We start from the raw sequence: 21,637 nt of genomic DNA on the forward strand, positions 1-21,637 counted from the left end.
TACAATCAGCTGCCCAGATATGTGTCCAGGACAAGATATCCAGCAGCAGATGGCGTAGATGCATGAACGCTTCCTGGTGTTACAGGAAGGTTTTACATTAAATTTCCACCTTTCCAACTCATATCCAGGTTTCTAAAAAAAGGTTAAAACAAGAGCGAGTGTAGGCGGTTCTAACCGCACCAGATGGCCCCGCAGGAGTTGGTACACAGACCTGCGAAGGTTATTAGCGGAAGATCCTTGATGGTTACGTCGGAGAGAGGACCTGCGATCTCAGGGATCGTTCCAACAGCCCTGAACAGGCTGCGTTTAACGGCGTGGCTATGGAAACCATGGACTGGTGTCAGGAACGTTGGTGGAATTCGACGGACTTCCACTTCTCCAGACTTCTACTTTTCCTTTCGGCAGGTTTGGAGGTAGGACTGAGGCTGGGCTCTCTGAAGGCTCAAGTTTCGGTTCTCTCCATCCAATTTCAAAGGCGGTTAGCATCCTTGCCAGAGGTTCAATCCTTTTTACAGGGTGTTCAGAGGACCAAACCCCTTTTTCGTCCTTCCACTGCGCCTTGGGACGTGTATTTGAGGTTGGAATTTTTGTGATCCCAACTTTTGGACCGTTAGTAAGAACATACCTGAAATATCTCTCTTGGACGGTCACATTACTGCTTGCCTTGGCTTCGGCCGGTCGGGTTACTGGGTTGGGAGCCTTATCGTGTAAGAGTCCCTTTTTAATTTTTCATGAGAATAGGGCGGAACTCCGTACAAGAGCAGATTTCCTTCCAAATGTTTCGGGGTTTCACGGAAACCAGACAATTGTGGTACCATCTTTTCAGGATCTCGCAGATGGGGACGTGTACTTGGATGTTGTCCGAGCTTTACGGGTAGACGTACAGGTTACGTCGTCTTTCAGAAGGTCTGACCTTTTGTTTGTCTTAAGGATGGGCCAATGACGGGTTGGCCTGCATCTAAGCAGTCTTCGTCTAGATGGATTAGACTTGCCATTCGGCAAGCTTATATTTCCTGTGGAAAACAGGTTTCGGTTCAGATGGGTGCTCATACCACCCGATCAGTGGGTGCTTCAGGTGCGGCTGCCAGAGGTGCTTCCATTACTCAACTTTGCAGAGCGGCGACGTGGTCCTCAGCCCACAAGTTCGCGAAATTTTACAAGTTTGATACCTTTGCGTCCGGAGACTCTTAAGTTCGGACGTTTAGTTTTGCAGGTCACCGACAGCACTCCCTCCCTGGGGGATAACTTTGGGACGTCCCCTACTGTATAGGACTCCAGTGTCCCCTAGTGGATGAAAGAGAAAAGAGGATTTTGGTACTTACCGATAAATCCATTTCTCTGAATCCTCTAGGGGACACTGGACGCCCGCCTCGGTGCTGTCAACCTGCTGCGTTCAATCTTCCTGTTCAAAAGAAAGAAAGAAAAAAAAAAAGAGAAAAGAGTTTGTACAAACAGCGTTAGTTTTTCAGTTAAGAGTTTCTTGGATGCTGTTTGATATGTTGTACGGTTCGGTTCCTCGCTATATGCTATAGTGTCATGTCCTATTCTCTCTGTCAAATTTTCTAAACTGAGGGAGGAGGGATGTGAAGGGGGAGGAACCGGCTGTGCAGACAATGCTAATTTTAGATTGTGCCACACCTCCGGTTGCAAGCTTCACACCCTTACTGTATAGGACTCCAGTGTCCCCTAGAGGATTCAGAGAAATGGATTTATCGGTAAGTACCAAAATCCTCTTTTCACCCACAAGGTCCACTGGGATGGTAAAGTATGAACAAGTCGGTTTTTGGGCAAAAATTCCTTCAAATCGCACGTTGGTACTTTGACATGTCGGCACATCAAATGTCGGTATTCTGACTATGCATTTTGAACGTGTCTGTATAATGAATGTCTGTATTTTGACTCTGTCAATGGCTGTCGGGGTTATGACCGTCGGTATTGTGTCCATCTGTAAATCAACTGCTACCCATTTTGACATCCCCAAGGGCTGGCTGCAGTAGGGGCTGGGCATATTGGGATGGGTGGGCCATAACTTATGTTTCCAGTACACCTTCCTATTGCAAGAGGTCTAGCACCGCAGGGTATAGAGGGAAATGATTTATGTGGATTTAGCTTGGAAAATATATATGTAATGTACACTTGTTAATTTTTTTTTATAGAAATCTTTAAATCCTACTTCAGTTGGGAGTGAACTTGCACAGAAAGGCTCCAGAAAGTTGGTTCATGTAAGTAATTTGATGACACATGAACTGCAATTTGTATTTATCTTGATATCTGAATCATGGTGAGTTACAGTTAACAAAGTGCAGGTGTGCATACAGCTGCTTCAACCAATCAGCAATAGGTTATTTCAGAGAATGTATGTCTTCGATAGGCCTACCTGGGAACATGAAGTTTCTTGCATTTACATAATCACCAATTTTCTATGCAATAGATAGCACCTATCCTTGTGTATCCATGCCTATTTTCCTATAGATTGTAAGCTTGCGAGCAGGGCCTTCCTACCTCTATGACTGTTTGTTATTACCCAGTTTTGTTATAGCATTGTTTTGTTATATCATTGTTATTTCCATTTGTAAAGCGCAACAGAATTTGCTGCACTATATAAGAAACTGTTAATAAATAAAAGAGCCGGCTGACCGTAAAATTGAGACCACGCTCAAGGCAATATATACGGCAGTAGGCGCAGTACAGCGCCCCACAATTGTTTGTGGGTGGATTTTCAGGGCGGTAGTCAAGTGGTCCGATAATATTATTAATGGATTAGACTCTCTGTCCCAGGATGAGGTCATTTCTCTACTGCACACATACAGGATGCTGCACATTTTATGAGCGAGGCTATTAAAGAGTTGTGTAAGATAAATGGCTGCACTACTACTATGGCTGTTTTGGCACGCAGAGCTCTGTGGTTACGTCAGTGGTCAGCGGATTCCAAAAAGGGTGTTGAAAATTTTCCCTTTACAGGTGATGCTTGTTTGGAGACAAATTACATAAATGGATCTCCAAGGCAATGGCGGGTAAGTCTGCTGTCTGCTGCGCCACCTGCTAGTTGTTCTTACACAGGACCCTCCTTGCAGTCCTTTCATGTGGCAAAGTTTAGAGGCAGGGGCTGGGGGGTCTCCACCACTCCCAGAGGATCTCGTGGTAAGTCCCGTAAATCTGCAACTGCTGTCTCCCTGGACCAGACCACCGGATCCCCTGCCGCTAAGCCTTCCGCGTGATGGTTGGCCCCAGCAACAAGGCGAATTTCAAGTAGGTGCTCCACTTCGCCCACGTGTGGGCTAAGTCCTGCCGGCATCCTTGGGTAAGGGATCTCATTTCCAAGGGATACTGGCTGGAATTTCAAGCACTTCCTTCTCACAGATTTTTCAAATCAGGCTTACCAGTTTTGCCCACAACAAAAGTTAACTTGCAAGAAGCCATTCAAAAACTTTTGCTGACAGGGGTGGTGGTTCCGGTACCTCCTCCTTTACACAACAGGGGTTTTTACTCCAGTATTTTTGTCATTCCAAAACCAGATGGTTCAGTGCGACCCATCTTAAACCTGAAGTCTCTGAACCCGTATCTGCAAGTATTCAAATTCAAGATGGAATCCATAAGGGCAGTGGTGTCCGTTCTGGAGGAGGGGAATTCCTGGTATCCATAGATGTCAAGGTATTGCACAGCATCGATCTGACGACTCGCCTGCTTACGGATCATGGATGGATCCTAAATTTCCAGAAATCTCACCTAGAAACCAAAGTCTTCAGTTCCTGGGAATGATATTGGATATGGTGTTTCAGAAGGTGTTTCTTCCGATGGACAAGGCCTTGGCTATCCAAACTATGGTCTGCTCCGTGCTCCGTCCTCGCAAGGTATCAATACATCTCTGCATACGCTTGTTGAGCAGTACAGTAGCTGCTTACGAGGCACTCCAACACGGCAGATTTCATGCCCGGCCATTTCAGCTGGATCTGCTGGACAAATGGTGAGGGTCACATGCATCAGGAAGTGACTTTCTCTATTATAGTGGCTACAAGTTTCTCACCTGGTAGAAGTCAGAAATTTCAATATCCACTCGTGGATTCTACTCACAACAGATGCCAGCCTCCGGGGTTGGGGGGCTGTGACCCAAGGGGCCCAGTTCCAGGGGATAAGGTCAGTTCAGGAATCTGCTCTGCCGATAAACATCCTGGAACTCAGGGCGATTTACAATGCTCTTCTGCAAGCTTCCCACCTCCTGAAGGATCAGGCGATCCAGGTTCAATCGGACAAAGCCACAGCTGTGGCGTAAATAAACCAGCAAAGGGGAACAAGAAGCAGAGCGGCGATGCGAGAAGTGTCAAGAATACTCGTCTGGGTGGAGGCCAACGCAAGGGCCATCTCAGCCATATTCATTCCAGGAGTGGACAACTGGGAAGCAGACTTCCTCAGCAGGCACAACCTCCATCCGGGGCAATGGGGCCTACATCCCCAGGTGCTTCAACAGTTAATTCACCGGTGGGGCTGTCCGCAGATAGATCTTATGGCTTCTCGTCTCAACAAGAAGCTATGCCGTTACTGTTCCAGGACGAGGGATCCACAGGCTGTAGCAGTGGACGCACTGATGATACCGTGGATGCACTAGTTTGTGTACCTGTTTCCTCCTCTACCGCTAATCCCAAGGGTTCTAAAAAGACTAAGAAGGGAAAGTGTTCAAGCAATTCTAATTGCCCCGGATTGGCCTCAACGGGCTTGCTATTCGGACTTCCTTACCATGGCTCTGCAGGATCCTTGGCCTCTGCCGCTTCAAATGGTTCTTCTTCAGCAAGGTCCGTTTGTCTATCCAGACTCACAGCGGTTACGTTTGACGTCTTGGAAGTTGAGAGGGAGATTCTAGCAAGGAAAGGTCTTCCATCCAGGGTTGTCTCCACTATGGTCCAGACCAGGAAGATGCGTCAAAACACTATCATCGTAACTGGAAGAAGTATGTTTCCTGGTGTGAAATTAGAAAGGTTTCTCCCGTGTAATTAGAATTGGTAATTTTCTACTTTTCCTGCAAACGGGAGTGGATTTGGGCCTACTATTGCGCTCCATCAAAGTCCAGATTTCAGCGCTTTCTATTTTCTTCCAGAAACAGCTTGCAGTGTTGCCGGAAGTACAGACTTTCCTTAAAGGAGTTCTTCATATGCAACCGCCCTTTGTTCTTATGGCTCCGTGGGATCTCTCAATGTGGTTCTGTCCTTTTTCAGTCAGACTGGTTTGAACCCTTACATAGGGTGGAGTTAAAATTCCTCACCTGGAAGACGGTGATGTTGTTAGCATTGGCATCTGCCAGACGTGTATCTGAATTGGTGGGCCTTATCCTGTAAGAGCCCTTATTTGATTTTTCATGCTGACAGGACCCGCCCTCAGTTTTCGCCAAAAGTGGATTCAGCGTTCCATGTCAATCAGCCCATTGTAGTTCCGGTGTTGTCTGACGCTTCAATTAGACCAGAGTTCTTGGATGTGGTAAGGGCTCTGAAGATTTATGTCAAGAGGACCGCTCCTCATCGAAAATCTGATTCGCTATTTGTCCTTTATGATGCCACCAAGATTGGTCGTCCGGCTTCAAAGCAATCAATTGCTCGTTGGCTCAGGTTGACCATTCATCAGGCCTATGCATCGGTAGCCATGCCTTTGCCAACGTCTATTCAGGCTCACTCGACGAGGTCTGTGGGCTCTTCCTGGGAGGCTGCCCGGGTGTCTCGGCTTTACAGTTTGCAGAGTTGCTACTTGGTCTGGTTCGAACACCTTTGTGAAATTCTGTTGGTTCGACACCTTGGCCAAAGATGACCTTCAGTTTGGTCAGGCGGTTTTACAGGGGCCTCAGCACTCTCCCACCCGTTTGGGAGCTTTGGAACTTCCCCATGGTACTAAAGTACAGAACCCCAGTATCCACTAGGACATAAGAGAAAATAGAAATTTGTTACTTACCGATAATTTATTTTCTCCTAGTCCGTAGTGGACACTGGGCGCCCGCCTCAGTGCTTCAATCCTGATTATCTGGGTAAGTTTTGGTTGGCACGCCGTTGCGGTCCCAGTATGTTGGGATAGCTAGCTATTCTGGTTTGGTTGGTGTTGCTCTCCTTTGTTCTGGTTAGCACCCTCCTTTCGTTTATGGTTGTGTGTTGGCTTGTTGCCTCACCGCTGTTGTGTTGTTTCTTCTCTCGTGGTATGTCCATCTCCTCGGGCACAGTTTTCCTAGACTGAGTCTGGTAGGAGGGGCATAGAGGGGAGGAGCCAGCACACACATACTCACACTAAAGGTTTTTAAAGTGCCAGGGTCCAGTGGACCTGATCTATACCCCCATAGTACTAAAGTACAGAACCCCAGTATCCACTACGGACTAGGAGAAAAGGAATTACTGGTAGGTATCAAATTCCTATTTTTACTGTTTCCTAATTACAAAAAATATTTTATGGATAGTAAACAAAAATGCCACAACTTGCTATGAGATGCGTTGTGATTGTTTGTTGTCGTAACCTTTTTGTTGTGTACTTTTGGTTATTTTTGGGCTGTAACACTTCTCCTTGAGTTTGGGGTTTAATTAAATGTATGATCTCCTCAGTTGCTTGTAATATAATGTACACTGCTCAAAAAAATAAAGGGAAAACTTAAGCAACACAATGTAACTCCAAGTCAATCACACTTCTGTGAAATCAAAACTGTCCACTTCGGAAGCAACACTGATTGACAATCAATTTCACATGCTGTTGTGCAAATGGAATAGACAACAGGTGGAAATTATAGGCAATTAGCAAGACACCCCCAATAAAGGAGGAGTTCTGCAGGTGGTGACCACAGACCACTTCTCAGCTCCTATGCTTTCTGGCTGATGTTTTGGTCACTTTTGAAAGATGGCGGTGCTTTCACTCTAGTGGTAGCATGAGACAGAGTCTACAACCCACACAAGTGGCTCAGGTAGTGCAGCTCATCCAGGATGGCACATCAATGCGAGCTGTGGCAAGAAGGTTTGCTGTGTCGGTCAGCGTAGTGTCCAGAGCATGGAGGCGCTACCAGGAGACAGGCCAGTACATCAGGAGACGTGGAGGAGGCCGTAGGAGGGCAACAACCCAGCAGCAGGACCGCTAGCTCCGCCTTTGTGCAAGGAGGAACAGGAGGAGCACTGCCAGAGCCCTGCAAAATGACCTCCAGCAAGCCACAAATGTGCATGTGTCTACTCAAACGATTAGAAACAGACTCCATGAGGGTGGTATGAGGGCCCGACGTCCACAGGTGGGGGTTGTGCTTACAGCCCAACACCGTGCAGGACGTTTGGCATTTGCCAGAGAACACCAAGACTGGAAAATTCGCCACTGGCGCCCTGTGCTCTTCACAGATGAAAGCAGGTTCTCACTGAGCACATGTGACAGACGTGACAGTCTGGAGACACCAAGGAGACTGTTCTGCTGCCTGCAACATCCTCCAGCATGACCGGTTTGGCAGTGGGTCAGTAATGGTGTGGGGTGGCATTTCTTTGGGGGGTCGCACAGCCCTCAATGTGCTCGCCAGAGGTAGCCTGACTGCCATTAGGTACCGAGATGAGATCCTCAGACCCCTTGTGAGACCATATGCTGGTGCGGTTTGCCCTGGGTTCCTCCTAATGCAAGACAATGCTAGACCTCGTGTGGCTGGAGTGTGTTAGCAGTTCCTGCAAGACAAAGGCATTGATGCTATGGACTGGCCCGCCCGTTCCCCAGACCTGAATCCAATTGAGCACATCATGTCTCGCTCCATCCACCAACGCCACGTTGCACCACAGACTGTCCAGGAGTTGGCGGATGATTTAGTCCAGGTCTAGGAGGAGATCCCTCAGAAGACCATCCACCACTTCATCAGGAGCATGCCCAGGCGTTGTAGGGAGGCCACACAGGCATGTGGAGGCCACACAGTCACGTGGAGGCCACACACACTACTGAGCCTCATTTTGACTTGTTTTAAGGACATTACATCAAAGTTGGATCAGCCTGTAGTGTGTCCAGACCTCCATGGGTTAATAAATTTGATTTGCATTGATAATTTTTGTGTGGTTTTGTTGTCCGCACATTCAACTATGTAAAGAACAAAGTATTTAATAAGAATATTTTATTCGATCAGATCTAGGATGTGTTATTTTAGTGTTCCCTTTATTTTTTTGAGCAGTGTATATTTGCCAGTAGGTGGTACAGTGCTCCATATAGGTTTACACCTACTGCGTAATGAGTCTCCTTTTTTTTTTTTCAGGACCCAACCTTCAAGCCCTGTCAGATGAAGACGCACTTTTCCTTACCATTTCCAGTAAACTATATTGGGGAATGTGTAAGAACTGTCCCTTACATGCATGAAGACTATGCCAGGTAGATTTTATGCAGTTTGTGGGCAATATTTTATTATGTGTGATATGTGCTGCTTTATGTGTATTATGTATGTACTTACACTTGTTTATTGCACGTGTTATTTGTTTCTGAACACAATCGTAGCAGACTGTACAGAAAAAATATTGATCTCAGGGGCAACAAAACCAAAGATGACTCAAGGATTGAATCAACCGTTACATATGCTCAGTCATCCTATTTACAAATCTATATAACACAGAACTTGGGGGGGGGGGGGGGGGTGTCGGAGGGAGGTTTTTGTTTTCTCTAAATCATTCATTGTGTTCCATTTGATATTTTCTTTCTTTGAGATGAACCTAACCGTGAGGGAATTATCACTTTTATTTAGGCTACGCATACTTGCACGGGTAATGACCGCTAAGTTCCTTCATGGAGAAATTCGGGAAAAAGGAGGAGCTTATGGGGGAGGTGCTAAATTGAGCTTTGACGGAGTGTTCACCTTCTACTCGTATCGGTAAGAATATGAAATCTTTTCTGTAAACTGCGGAGCTCTTACTGAACAATGTAATTAAAGGGTGTACATTTACCATTTTCACTTTTTTCTCAGTGATCCAAATTCATTGTCAACATTCTCCACATTTGAAAAGGCGATTGATTGGGCTAAATTTGGAAAATTTACCTTAGAAGATATAGATGAGGCAAAGTTGTCTGTCTTTTCAGCAGTGGATTCTCCTGTTGCCCCTTCTGACAAAGGTACATGTTGGGTACAGAGCATTACATAGCACCTGAACCAATTCATGAGTCCACACTCCAATCTTATCATATTTTGCAGGTAGAATTCACATTTATGAGAAGTAGCCTCTTAATGCAGTAGACCTTTAATTTCTTGTTCTGTCATTTACTTCCACGTGAGTTGTCTGTAGTTTTAAAAAGAGGCAACATAAACTAAGATTTACCAAAGTTTTTAAAACAGACAAGTGGAGGTGTTGTCCATAGTAACCAATCAGATTCTATCATTTCCTAGAATGCAATAGAGAAATGGTAGGTAGAATCTGATTGGTTGGTATGGGCAGCGCATTCACTTTAAATTTTTAGAAACTTTTAAGTAAATCTACCCCTAACATATAATGGGATTCCAGCCCATGCTTGGACAGTTGTTTTCGTTGAAGTGTCTCGTGAATAGGCATTAGTATAGATTCAACCCACAAAGTGGAAACCTAAACATGTTGCTGAGGAATGCTCTGTAAAATGCACGGCTAGTAACAAAAATGTGAAATTAGAAAACCGCATTCTTTGAAGAATAGTGGTGCAACCAATTAAAGAATTGATAATACACAAAACAATATATTCTCTTACGTTCTAGAGGATGCTGGAGTCCACATTAGTACCATGGGGTATAGACGGGTCCACTAGGAGCCATTGGCACTTTAAGAGTTTGAGAGTGTGGGCTGGCTCCTCCCTCTATGCCCCTCCTACCAGTCTCCGTTTAGAGAATGTGCCCGGAGGAGCCGGTCACAGCTAGGGTAGCTCCTATAGCTTCTTTAGTTTTATTTTTTTCTAAGAGTAGTTTAGGCACAGGGAGGCTGCTGGCAACTGCCTCCCTGCTTCGTGGGACTTAGGGTGGGGGGGAGTAGTGTCCGCCCTGCGGGGTTCGAGCCACTATCACAGCTGACAGGACACTGAGCTCCTGAGGGTTATGATCGTTAGTCGCCCCAAGCGACCGCTTACTCCCGCAGCACTGCCGCCAACCCCTAACAGAGCCAGATGATTCCGGTGGCGAGTGAGTCACCGGCCCCCATAGCAAGCGGAGAGCCGGTGTGAAGATGGCGGCAACAGGGTGGGAGTATTAACTGCGCTCCGGAGGCTCAGCGGTACATAGTGCGGCGCTGTGAGGGGCGCCCTGAGCCAGCGCCTATACCCTACACTTGGCACCATGGCTGTCAGGGACCTAGGTAACGTTGCCAGCACAAATTCCTCAGGCCAGTATAAAGAACTGGAGAGTGGGAAGCAGCGCCATGTTCAGGGGACGGAGCTTCTCCTCAGAGCGGACCCAGCAGTGTTAAGCACCATTTTCCTGCCTGCAGATCCTGTACAGAGACTCTGAAAGGGAGAGCTGTCCCTCCAAGCAACTCCAGCTATCCTGTGCGGCACCAGGGGGTTGTAGAAGGGGGGGGGGCTGTGTAAATACTGTGTAGTCTATTAAGGTACACAGTAAGCGCAAGGTAGTTGTGTTACTGTATATCTACCTGGGGAAGCACTGTGTATGGGTTGGCTCCAATCTCTGTGTTTCTCTGTGGCATACTTGTGGGGAAACTGTGTCTGACATTTCCCTGTGTGTGTGTGTGGTGTTGTCTCATACATAGCTATGTCTAGGGACTCTGTCTTATGCTGCAGAGGACATTTCCTCTCAGGATGAATCCGTTCCATGTACACAGGAATGTAGTGTCTTGTCTCGGATACCTATTAATGATCCTGAGTGGTTAACCTCTACTAAGGGTATGATCTCTCCAATCTCTACTAGGGTAGCTCATACTGAGACTGAAACTCAGGTTTTAAAGAAGTCTATGGCAGTTTGGTCAGGTTCTGTTCCTATTCCTTCAAAAACCCCTAGTATATATCCACAGAAACGTGCACTTGCCCAGATTATGCAAGATGACGCCGATACCGGTTCTGACACGGCAGACGGTGATGGGGATGTGCTGAGGGGGGCAGCTTCCTTTGCAAAAGGGGTGCAGCTAATGATTGAGGCCATTAGAGATGTGTTAAATATTACTGACACAACACCTGAGCAGGTTGAGGAGGCTTACTTCGCAGACAATAAGAAAGCCTCGCTAACCTTCCCTGCGTCTAAAGAATTAAACGCTTTATTGAAAAATCCTGGGAAAACCCGAAGAAAAAAATCCAGATTCCAAAAGGATTCTGTTTGCTTTTCCCTTCCCTAAGAAAGATAGAAAAAAATGGGAAAACCCACCCATAGTTGACGCATCTGTCCAGACCAGAGGTTCTCAAACTCGGTCCTCGGGAGCCCACACAGTGCATGTTTTGCAGGTAACCCAGCAGGTGCACAGGTGTATTAATTACTCACTGATACATTTTAAAAGGTCCACAGGTGTAGCTAATTATTTCACTTTCGATTCTGTGAGGAGACCTGCAAAACATGCACTGTGTGGGCACCCGAGGACCGAGTTTGAGAACCTCTGGTCCAGACTGTCAAAAAAGGTGTTTTTACCTGTCCCTGGATCTACCGCGTTAAAAGAACCGGCTGTTCATAAGATTGACACTACGCTCAAATCCATATACACTGCTTCAGGAGTGGCGCTTAGGCCTACTATTGCCTGCGCATGGACCTCTAAGGCTATAGTAAAATGGTCCGGCACGTTACTAGAGGATTTGGATTCAATGGATAGAAGTGACATTGAATTATTTTTACGTAACATACAGGATTCTGCGGGGTTCATGGTGGAATCCATGAAGGACCTGGGTACGCTGACTGCAAGGATATCTTCCATGTCTGTCTCAGCTCGCAGGGGACTCTGGCTACGCCAATGGTCTGCAGACGCAGAATCCAGGAGAAGTTTGGAGAACCTACCCTACACAGGTCAGGCTCTATTTGGGGAAGCATTGGATGCATGGATATCCACAGCACCCGCTGGTAAGTCACCTTTTCTTCCCCCAGCTACGCCTTCTACGAAGAAACCCTTTTCTTCATCTGCATCACAGTCCTTTTGGACCGATAAGACGAAAAGTCCAAGCCTCCTACCACCTTCTTTAGAGGTGGTCGGGCAAAATCCAAGAAGCCTGCTCCTGCAGGCTACCAGGACCAGAAACCTGCTTCTGGTACCTCAAAATCCTCAACATGACGGTGGACCAAACAGCCTGGAGGACGGGCTGGTGGGGGCAAGACTCAGAAGTTTCAGCCACGTCTGGGTGCCGTCCGGCCTGGATCCCTGGGTACTGGATATTGTGTCGCATGGGTATAGACTGGAGTTTCAAGAAACCCCACCTCAACGATTCTTCAAATCAGGCTTGACAGCTTTACTGACAGAAAGAAATGTCCTACAGGAAGCTATCCGGAAATTGGAAAGTCGAAGGTCATTGTTCCAGTTCCACCTCATATACACAACGTGGGTTACTATTCAAACCTTTTTGTGGTACCGAAACCGGATGGTTCGGCCAGACCAATTTTGAACTTGAAATCGTTAAACCCTTATCTAAGGGAGTTCAAATTCAAAATGGAGTCTCTGAGAGCGGTGATCTCAGGTCTGGAGGAGGGGGAGTTTCTGGTATCCCTAGATATCAAGGATGCATATCTCCACATTTCGATTTGGCCTGCGAACCAGGCTTATCTCAGATTTCCACTGTCAGACAGTCACTATCAGTTTCAGACACTGCCATTCGGTCTCTCCACTGCACCGAGGGTGTTCACCAAGGTGATGGCAGAGATGATGGTTTTCAGCAGACAGGGAGTGAACATAATTCCATACCTGGATGATCTCATAATAAAGGCGTCGTCCAGGGAGAAGCTGTTGCAGTTCATTGTTCTCACGACTCATCTGTTTAGGGTCCATGGTTGGATCCTGAACCTTCCAAAGTCACATTTGGAGCCAACAAGGAGATTGAGTGATTTTGGCCAGTGTGCAGGGCCTAAAAGACAAAGATATGAACGATCTCGTTCATTAATGAACGAGATACCGTTCATATCTTTGAGTGTGGAGGCACCAGCGATGAACGATGCGCGGCCCCACGCTCGTTCATCGCTGGTGCCCCGTCGGCTGTGCATGCAGGCCAATATGGAAGATCTCGTCCATATTTGCCTGCACTGCTACGGAGCCGGTTGACGCGGGGAGTGAAGAAACTTCACACCCCCCGTCACTGCTCGGCCAATGTGTAGGGCCCTTTTCCTGGGGATGATCCTTGACACGGAAGTGCAGAGGGTGTTTCTACTGGAGGAGAAAGCGTTGGTGATACAAACAATGGTCCGGGATGTCCTGAAGCCAGCCCGGGTTTCAGTTCATCAGTGCATTCGCCTTCTGGGGAAGATGGTTGCTTCCTATGAGCCTCTACAATACGGAATTTTTCATGCTCGATCCTTCCAATTGGATCTCCTAGACAAGTGGTCGGGTTCTTAACTACATATGCACCTGAGAATACGTCTGTCGCCAAAAGCAAGGATTTCACTCCTCTGGTGGCTACAAATGCCGCACCTTTAGTAGGGCCGCAGGTTTGGGATTCAGGACTGGATCCTTCTAACCACGGATGCAAGTCTCTGAGGCTGGGGTGCAGTCACTCAAGGGGAAACCTTCCAAGGAAGGTGGTCAAGTTTGGAATCCAGTCTTTCAATAAACATTCTGGAACTAAGAGCTGTATACAGCGGTCTTCTCCAAGCGACTCACCTTCTGCGAGATCGACCCATTCAAGTGCAGTCGGACAATGTAACGACAGTGGCCTACATAAACCGACAAGGCGGAACAAAGAGTAGAGCTGCAATGTCAGAGGTGACAAGAATCATCCTCTGGGCAGAAAAGCATGCATTAGCACTGTCAGCAATTTTTATTCCGGGAGTGGACAACTGGGAAGCGGACTTCCTCAGCAGACACGATCTCCATCCAGGAGAGTGGGGCCTCCATCCAGAGGTGTTCACGGAGGTGACAAATCTTTGGGGGGTTCCTCAAATAGACATGATGGCCTCCCGCCTCAACAAAAAACTTCAGAGGTATTGCTCAAGGTCAAGAGACCCACAAGCAGTGGCGGTGGACACCCTGGTAAACTCCGTGGGTGTTCCAGTTGGTGTACGTGTTTCCTCCACTTCCACTAATTCTAAGGATTCTAAAGCTCATAAGGAGAACAACAGTTCAGGCAATCCTCATTGCTCCGCACTGGCCAAGAAGGGCTTAGTATGTGGATCTACTGCTGGAAGAGCCGAGGCCTCTTCCTTTTCGGGAGGACCTGCTGCAGCAGGGGCCGTTCGCTTATCAAGACTGACCGCGGCTACGTGTGACGGCATGGAGGTTGAACGCCAGATCTTAGCTCGGAAAGGCATTCCGAACAAGGTTATTCCTACCCTGATACAGGCTAGGAAAGGAGCAACGTCTAAACATTACCATCGCATTTGAAAAAAGTATGTATCTTGGTGTGAGTACAAGAAGTTTCCTACGGTGGAGTTTCAACTGGGATTTCTCCGCTTCCTGCAAGCATGTGTGGATATATGCTTGCGGTTGGGATCCGTAAAGGTCCAGATTTCGGCCCTATACATTTTCTTTCAGAAAAATTCCCTCCCTGAGGTTCAGACTTTTTTGGAAGGGGTTCTGCACATCCAGCCTCCATTTGTGCCACCTACGGCGCCCTGGGATCTTAACGTGGTGTTGCAGTTCCTCCAATCGGATTGGTTCGAACCTCTCCTGGAGGTTGAGGTCAAGTTTCTCACGTGGAAGGCTGTCACTTTGTTGGCCTTAGCTTCTGCTAGACGGGTGTCGGAGTTGGGGGGCTTTGTCTTGTAAGAGTCCCTACTTGATCTTTCGTGAAGATTGAGCTGAGCTCCGGACACGTCAGCAGTTCCTTCCGAAGGTTGTGTCTGCATTTCATATCAACCAACCTATTGTGGTTCCAGTTGCTACTGACTCCTCAATTTCATCAAAGTCCTTGGATGTTGTAAGGGCTCTGAAAATCTACGTGAAGAGGACTGCTTATCACAGAAAATCGGACTCTGTCCTGTATGATCCCAAGAAACTTGGGTGTCCTACTTCTAAGCAGACTATCTCTCGCTGGATCAGGTTCACTATCCAGAATGCGTATTCTACAGCAGGATTGCAGTGTCCTACATCTGTTAGAGCCCACTCTACTCGTAAGGTGGGTTCTTCCTGGGCAGCTGCCCGGGGTGTCTCTTCTTTACAGCTTTGCCGAGCGACTACTTGGTCTGGGTCGAACACGTTTGCAAAGTTCTACATGTTCGATACTTTGGCCTCTGAGAACCTTAAGTTTGGTCAATCAGTTCTGCAGGAGCCTTCATGCTCTCCCTCCTGTTCTGGGAGCTTTGATATATCCCCATGGTATTAATGTGGACCCCAGCATCCTCTAGGACACAAGAGAAAAAAGGATTTTAATTACCTACCGGTAAATCCTTTTCTCGTAGTCCGTAGAGGATGCTGGGCGCCCGCCCAGCGCTTCGTGATACTGCAGTGGTTACTTAGTTCTGTACTGCTTAGTTCTTGGTTAAGTACTGTTTTGTTACTTGGTTAAGTAATCTTGTTTAGCCGTTGCTGAATTTTCAAGCTGGTTAGCTTTGTTTGCCTTGTATGTGTGAGCTGGTGTGAATCTCGCCACTATCTGTGTAATATCCTTCTCTCGAAGTTGTCCGTGCCCTCGGGCACAGTTCCTATATTGAGTCTGTTAGGAGAGGTATAGAGGGAGGAGCCAGCCCCCAATCTCAAACTCTTAAAGTGCCAATGGCTCCCAGTGGACCCGTCTATACCCCATGGTACTAATGTGGACCCCAGCATCCTCTACGGACTACGAGAAAAGGATTTACCGGTAGGTAATTAAAATCCAATTTCTCTGACGTCCTAGTGGATGCTGGGAACTCCGTAAGGACCATGGGGAATAGACAGGCTCCGCAGGAGACTGGGCACTCTAAAAGAAAGATTAGGTACTATCTGGTGTGCACTGGCTCCTCCCTCTATGCCCCTCCTCCAGACCTCTGTTAGATTTCTGTGCCCGGCCGAGCTGGATGCACACTAGGGGCTCTCCTGAGCTCCTAGAAAGAAAGTATATTTTAGGTTTTTTATTTTACAGTGAGACCTGCTGGCAACAGGCTCACTGCAACGAGGGACTAAGGGGAGAAGAAGCGAACCTACCTGCTTGCAGCTAGCTTCGGCTTCTTAGGCTACGGGACACCATTAGCTCCAGAGATATCGACCGCAGGACCCGTCCTTGGTGTTCGTTCCCGGAGCCGCGCCGCCGTCCCCCTTACAGAGCCAGAAGCATGAAGATGGTCCGGAAAATCGGCGGCAGAAGACTTCAGTCTTCACCAAGGTAGCGCACAGCACTGCAGCTGTGCACCATTGCTCCTCATACACACTTCACACTCCGGTCACTGAGGGTGCAGGGCGCTGGGGGGGGGCGCCCTGAGCAGCAATAAAAACACCTTGGCTGGCAAAATAATCACAATATATAGCCCCAGAGGCTATATATGTGATAATTACCCCTGCCAGAATCCATAAAAAAGCGGGAGAAAAGTCCGCCGAAAAAGGGGCGGGGCTATCTCCCTCAGCACACTGGCGCCATTTCTCCCTCACAGTTCCGCTGGAAGGAAGCTCCCTGGCTCTCCCCTGCAGTCTGCACTACAGAAAGGGTAAAAAAGAGAGGGGGGGCACTAAATTTAGGCGCAGTATAACTTATAGCAGCTATAAGGGGACATAATTCAGTTAGTCCCTGCATTATACAGCGCTCTGGTGTGTGCTGGCATACTCTCTCTCTGTCTCCCCAAAGGGCTTTTGTGGGGTCCTGTCTCCTGTTAAGAGCATTCCCTGTGTGTGTGCGGGGTGTCGGTACGACTGTGTCGACATGTTTGATGAGGAGGCTTATGTGGAGGCAGAGCAGATGCCTATAAATGTGATGTCACCCCCTGCGGGGCAGACACCTGAGTGGATGGACTTATGGAAGGAATTACGTGCAAGTGTCGACTCCTTACATAAAAAATTTGACGACATGCCAAATGCGGGACAGCCGGCTTCTCAGCTCGTGCCTGCCCAGACGACTCAAAGGCCATCAGGGGCTCTAAAGCGCCCACTACCTCAGATGGCAGACACAGATGTCGACACGGATACTGATACCAGTGTCGACGACGAAGAGTCAAATTTAATGTCCACTAGGGCCATTCGTTGCATGATTGAGGCAATGAAAGAGGTATTACACATTTCTGATATAAACCCGGGTACCTCAAAAAAGGGTATTATGTTTGGGGAGAAAAAACTACCAATAGTTTTTCCCCCATCTGAAGAATTAAATGAATTGTGTAAAGAAGCGTGGGCTTTCCCCGATAAAAAATTGGTAATTTCTAAAAAGTTACTAATGGCGTTCCCTTTCTCGCCAGAGGATAGGTCACGTTGGGAAACTCCCCCTAGGGTGGATAAAGCGCTCACACGTTTGTCAAAAAAGGTGGCACTGCCGTCTCCGGATACGGCCGCCCTAAAGGAACCTGCTGATAGAAAGCAGGAGGCTATCCTGAAGTCTATATATACACACACAGGTGTTATACTGAGACCAGCTATTGCTTCAGCATGGATGTGCAGTGCTGCTGCTGCATGGTCAGATTCCCTGTCGGAAAATATTGACACCCTAGACAGGGACACTATATTGCTAACCGTAGAGCATATAAAAGACTCAGTCTTATACATGAGAGATGCACAGAGGGAGATCTGCCGGCTGGCATCTAGAATAAGTGCATTGTCCATTTCTGCTAGGAGAGGCTTATGGACTCGGCAGTGGACAGGGGATGCAGATTCAAAAAGGCACATGGAAGTTTTGCCTTATAAGGGTGAGGAGTTATTCGGGGATGGTCTCTCAGACCTAGTTTCCACAGCAACAGCTGGGAAGTCAGCATTTTTGCCCCATGTCCCCTCACAGCCTAAGAAAGCGCCGTATTATCAGGTACAGTCCTTTCGACCCCAGAAAAACAGGCGGGGAAAAGGCGGGTCCTTTCTGTCTAGAGGCAGAGGTAGAGGGAAAAAGCTGCAACAAACAGCAGGTTCCCAGGAACAAAAGTCCTCCCCCGCTTCTTCCAAGTCCGCCGCATGACGGTGGAGCTCCACAGGCGGAGCCAGGTACGGTGGGGGGCCGCCTCAAAAATTTCAGCGATCAGTGGGTTCGCTCACAGGTGGATCCCTGGATCCTTCAAGTAGTATCTCAGGGCTACAAGCTGGAATTCGAGGCGTCTCCCCCCTGCCGTTTCCTCAAATCTGCCTTGCCGACAACTCCCTCGGGCAGGGAGGCTGTGCTAGAGGCAATTCACAAGCTGTATTCCCAGCAGGTGATAGTCAAGGTGCCCCTACTTCAACAAGGACGGGGTTACTATTCCACACTGTTTGTGGTACCGAAACCGGACGGTTCGGTGAGACCCATTTTAAATTTGAAATCCTTGAACACATACATAAAAAGATTCAAGTTCAAGATGGAATCGCTCAGGGCGGTTATTGCAAGCCTGGACGAGGGGGATTACATGGTATCCCTGGACATGAAGGATGCTTACCTGCATGTCCCCATTTACCTTCCTCACCAGGAGTACCTCAGATTGTGGTACAGGATTGCCATTACCAATTCCAGACACTGCCGTTTGGACTGTCCACGGCACCGAGGGTGTTTACCAAGGTAATGGCAGAAATGATGATACTCCTTCGAAAAAAGGGAGTTTTAATTATCCCGTACTTGGACGATCTCCTTATAAAGGCGAGGTCCAAGGAGCAGTTGTTGGTCGGAGTAGCACTATCTCGGGAAGTGCTACAACAGCACGGCTGGATTCTAAACATTCCAAAGTCACAGCTGGTTCCTTCCACACGCCTACTGTTCCTGGGGATGGTTCTGGACACAGAACAGAAAAAAGTGTTTCTCCCGCAGGAGAAAGCCAAGGAGCTGTCATCTCTAGTCAGAGACCTCCTGAAACCAAAACAGGTATCGGTGCATCACTGCACACGAGTCCTGGGAAAAATGGTGGCTTCATACGAAGCAATTCCATTCGGCAGGTTCCATGCAAGAACCTTCCAGTGGGACCTCTTGGACAAGTGGTCGGGATCGCATCTTCAGATGCATCGACTGATAACCCTGTCTCCAAGGACCAAGGTGTGTCTGCTGTGGTGGCTGCAGAGTGCTCATCTTCTAGAGGGCCGCAGATTCGGCATACAGGACTGGGTCCTGGTGACCACGGATGCCAGCCTTCGAGGCTGGGGGGCAGTCACACAGGGAAGAAATTTCCAAGGACTTTGGTCAAGTCAGGAGTCGTCCCTACACATAAATATTCCGGAACTAAGGGCCATTTACAATGCCCTAAGTCAGGCAAGGCCCCTGCTTCAAAACCAGCCGGTACTGATCCAATCAGACAACATCACGGCAGTCGCCCATGTAAACCGACAGGGCGGCACAAGAAGCAGGATGGCGATGGCAGAAGCCACAAGGATTCTCCGATGGGCGGAAAATCACGTCATAGCACTGTCAGCAGTGTTCATTCCGGGAGTGGACAACTGGGAAGCAGACTTCCTCAGCAGACACGACCTACACCCGGGAGAATGGGGACTTCATCCAGAAGTCTTCAAACTGTTGGTACACCGTTGGGAAAGGCCACAGGTGGACATGATGGCGTCCCGCCTCAACAAAAAACTAAAGAGATATTGCGCCAGGTCAAGGGACCCTCAGGCGATAGCTGTGGACGCTCTGGTGACACCGTGGGTGTACCAGTCGGTTTATGTGATCCCTCCACTGCCTCTCATACCAAAGGTACTGAGAATAATAAGAAGGCGAGGAGTAAGAACGATACTCGTGGTTCCGGATTGGCCAAGAAGAGCTTGGTACCCAGAACTTCAAGAAATGATATCAGAGGACCCATGGCCTCTACCGCTCAGACAGGATCTGCTACAGCAGGGGCCCTGTCTGTTCCAAGACTTACCGCGGCTGCGTTTGACGGCATGGCGGTTGAATTCGGGATCCTAAAGGAAAAGGGCATTCCGGAGGAAGTCATTCCTACGCTGATAAAAGCCAGGAAAGAAGTAACCGCAAACCATTATCACCGTATTTGGCGAAAATATGTTGCGTGGTGTGAGGCCAGGAAGGCCCCTACAGAGGAATTTCAGCTGGGTCGTTTTCTGCACTACCTACAGTCGGGAGTGACTATGGGCCTAAAATTGGGTTCCATTAAGGTCCAGATTTCGGCTCTGTCGATTTTCTTCCAGAAAGAACTGGCTTCAATGCCTGAAGTTCAGACATTTGTAAAGGGAGTGCTACATATTCAGCCCCCTTTTGTGCCTCCTGTGGCACCTTGGGATCTCAACGTGGTGTTGCGTTTCCTGAAATCACATTGGTTTGAGCCACTTAAAACTGTGGATCTGAAATATCTCACGTGGAAAGTGGTCATGTTATTGGCCTTGGCTTCGGCCAGGCGTGTGTCAGAATTGGCGGCTTTGTCATGTAAAAGCCCTTATCTGATTTTCCATATGGATAGGGCAGAATTGAGGACTCGTCCCCAGTTTCTCCCTAAGGTGGTATCAGCTTTTCACTTGAACCAACCTATTGTAGTGCCTGCGGCTACTAGGGACTTGGAAGATTCCAAGTTACTGGACGTAGTCAGGGCCTTGAAAATTTATGTTTCCAGGACGGCTGGAGTCAGGAAAACTGACTCGCTTTTTATCCTGTATGCACCTAACAAAATAGGTGCTCCTGCTTCTAAGCAGACTATTGCTCGCTGGATTTGTAGCACAATTCAGCTGGCACATTCTGCGGCTGGATTGCCGCATCCTAAATCAGTAAAAGCCCATTCCACGAGGAAAGTGGGCTCTTCTTGGGCGGCTGCCCGAGGGGTCTCGGCTTTATAACTTTGCCGAGCTGCAACTTGGTCAGGGGCAAACACGTTTGCAAAATTCTACAAAATTGATACCCTGGCTGAGGAGGACCTTGAGTTCTCTCATTTGGTGCTGCAGAGTCATCCGCACTCTCCCGCCCGTTTGGGAGCTTTGGTATAATCCCCATGGTCCTTACGGAGTTCCCAGCATCCACTAGGACGTCAGAGAAATTAAGATTTTACTCACCGGTAAATCTATTTCTCGTAGTCCGTAGTGGATGCTGAGCGCCCATCCCAAGTGCGGATTGTCTGCAATACCTGTATATAGTTATTGCCTAACTAAAGGGTTATTGTTGAGCCATCTGTTGAGAGGCTCTGTTATATTTCATACTGTTAACTGGGTATAGTATCACGAGTTATACGGTGTGATTGGTGTGGCTGGTATGAGTCTTACCCGGGATTCAAAATCCTTCCTTATTGTGTCAGCTCTTCCGGGCACAGTATCCTAACTGAGGTCTGGAGGAGGGGCATAGAGGGAGGAGCCAGTGCACACCAGATAGTACCTAATCTTTCTTTTAGAGTGCCCAGTCTCCTGCGGAGCCCGTCTATTCCCCATGGTCCTTACGGAGTTCCCAGCATCCACTACGGACTACGAGAAATAGATTTACCGGTGAGTAAAATCTTATTTTTTTCTGTTAAAAAGCACAATATTTAATCTTTTCAAAACCAGATTTTTTTTTCCCCTAGAAGCAGACTGAGGCTGTAGAGTAAGAAATTACATCTGTG

At 47.9% G+C, this 21,637-nt stretch overlaps 1 protein-coding gene across 1 annotated transcript in view; it reads left to right on the top strand.

The window, feature by feature from the left end:
• PITRM1 (pitrilysin metallopeptidase 1) overlaps positions 1-21,637 on the top strand; it is a 189,158-nt gene that overhangs the window by 165,063 nt on the left and 2,458 nt on the right. Inside the window, exons 22-25 of the mRNA XM_063922149.1 lie at positions 2,157-2,222; positions 8,222-8,334; positions 8,702-8,827; positions 8,921-9,066. Coding sequence (XP_063778219.1) covers positions 2,157-2,222; positions 8,222-8,334; positions 8,702-8,827; positions 8,921-9,066 — 451 coding nt within the window. The remainder of the gene's footprint in view (positions 1-2,156; positions 2,223-8,221; positions 8,335-8,701; positions 8,828-8,920; positions 9,067-21,637) is intronic.

Source organism: Pseudophryne corroboree, chromosome 5, assembly GCF_028390025.1.
Source record: "Pseudophryne corroboree isolate aPseCor3 chromosome 5, aPseCor3.hap2, whole genome shotgun sequence".
Taxonomy (NCBI): Eukaryota; Metazoa; Chordata; class Amphibia; order Anura; family Myobatrachidae; genus Pseudophryne; species Pseudophryne corroboree.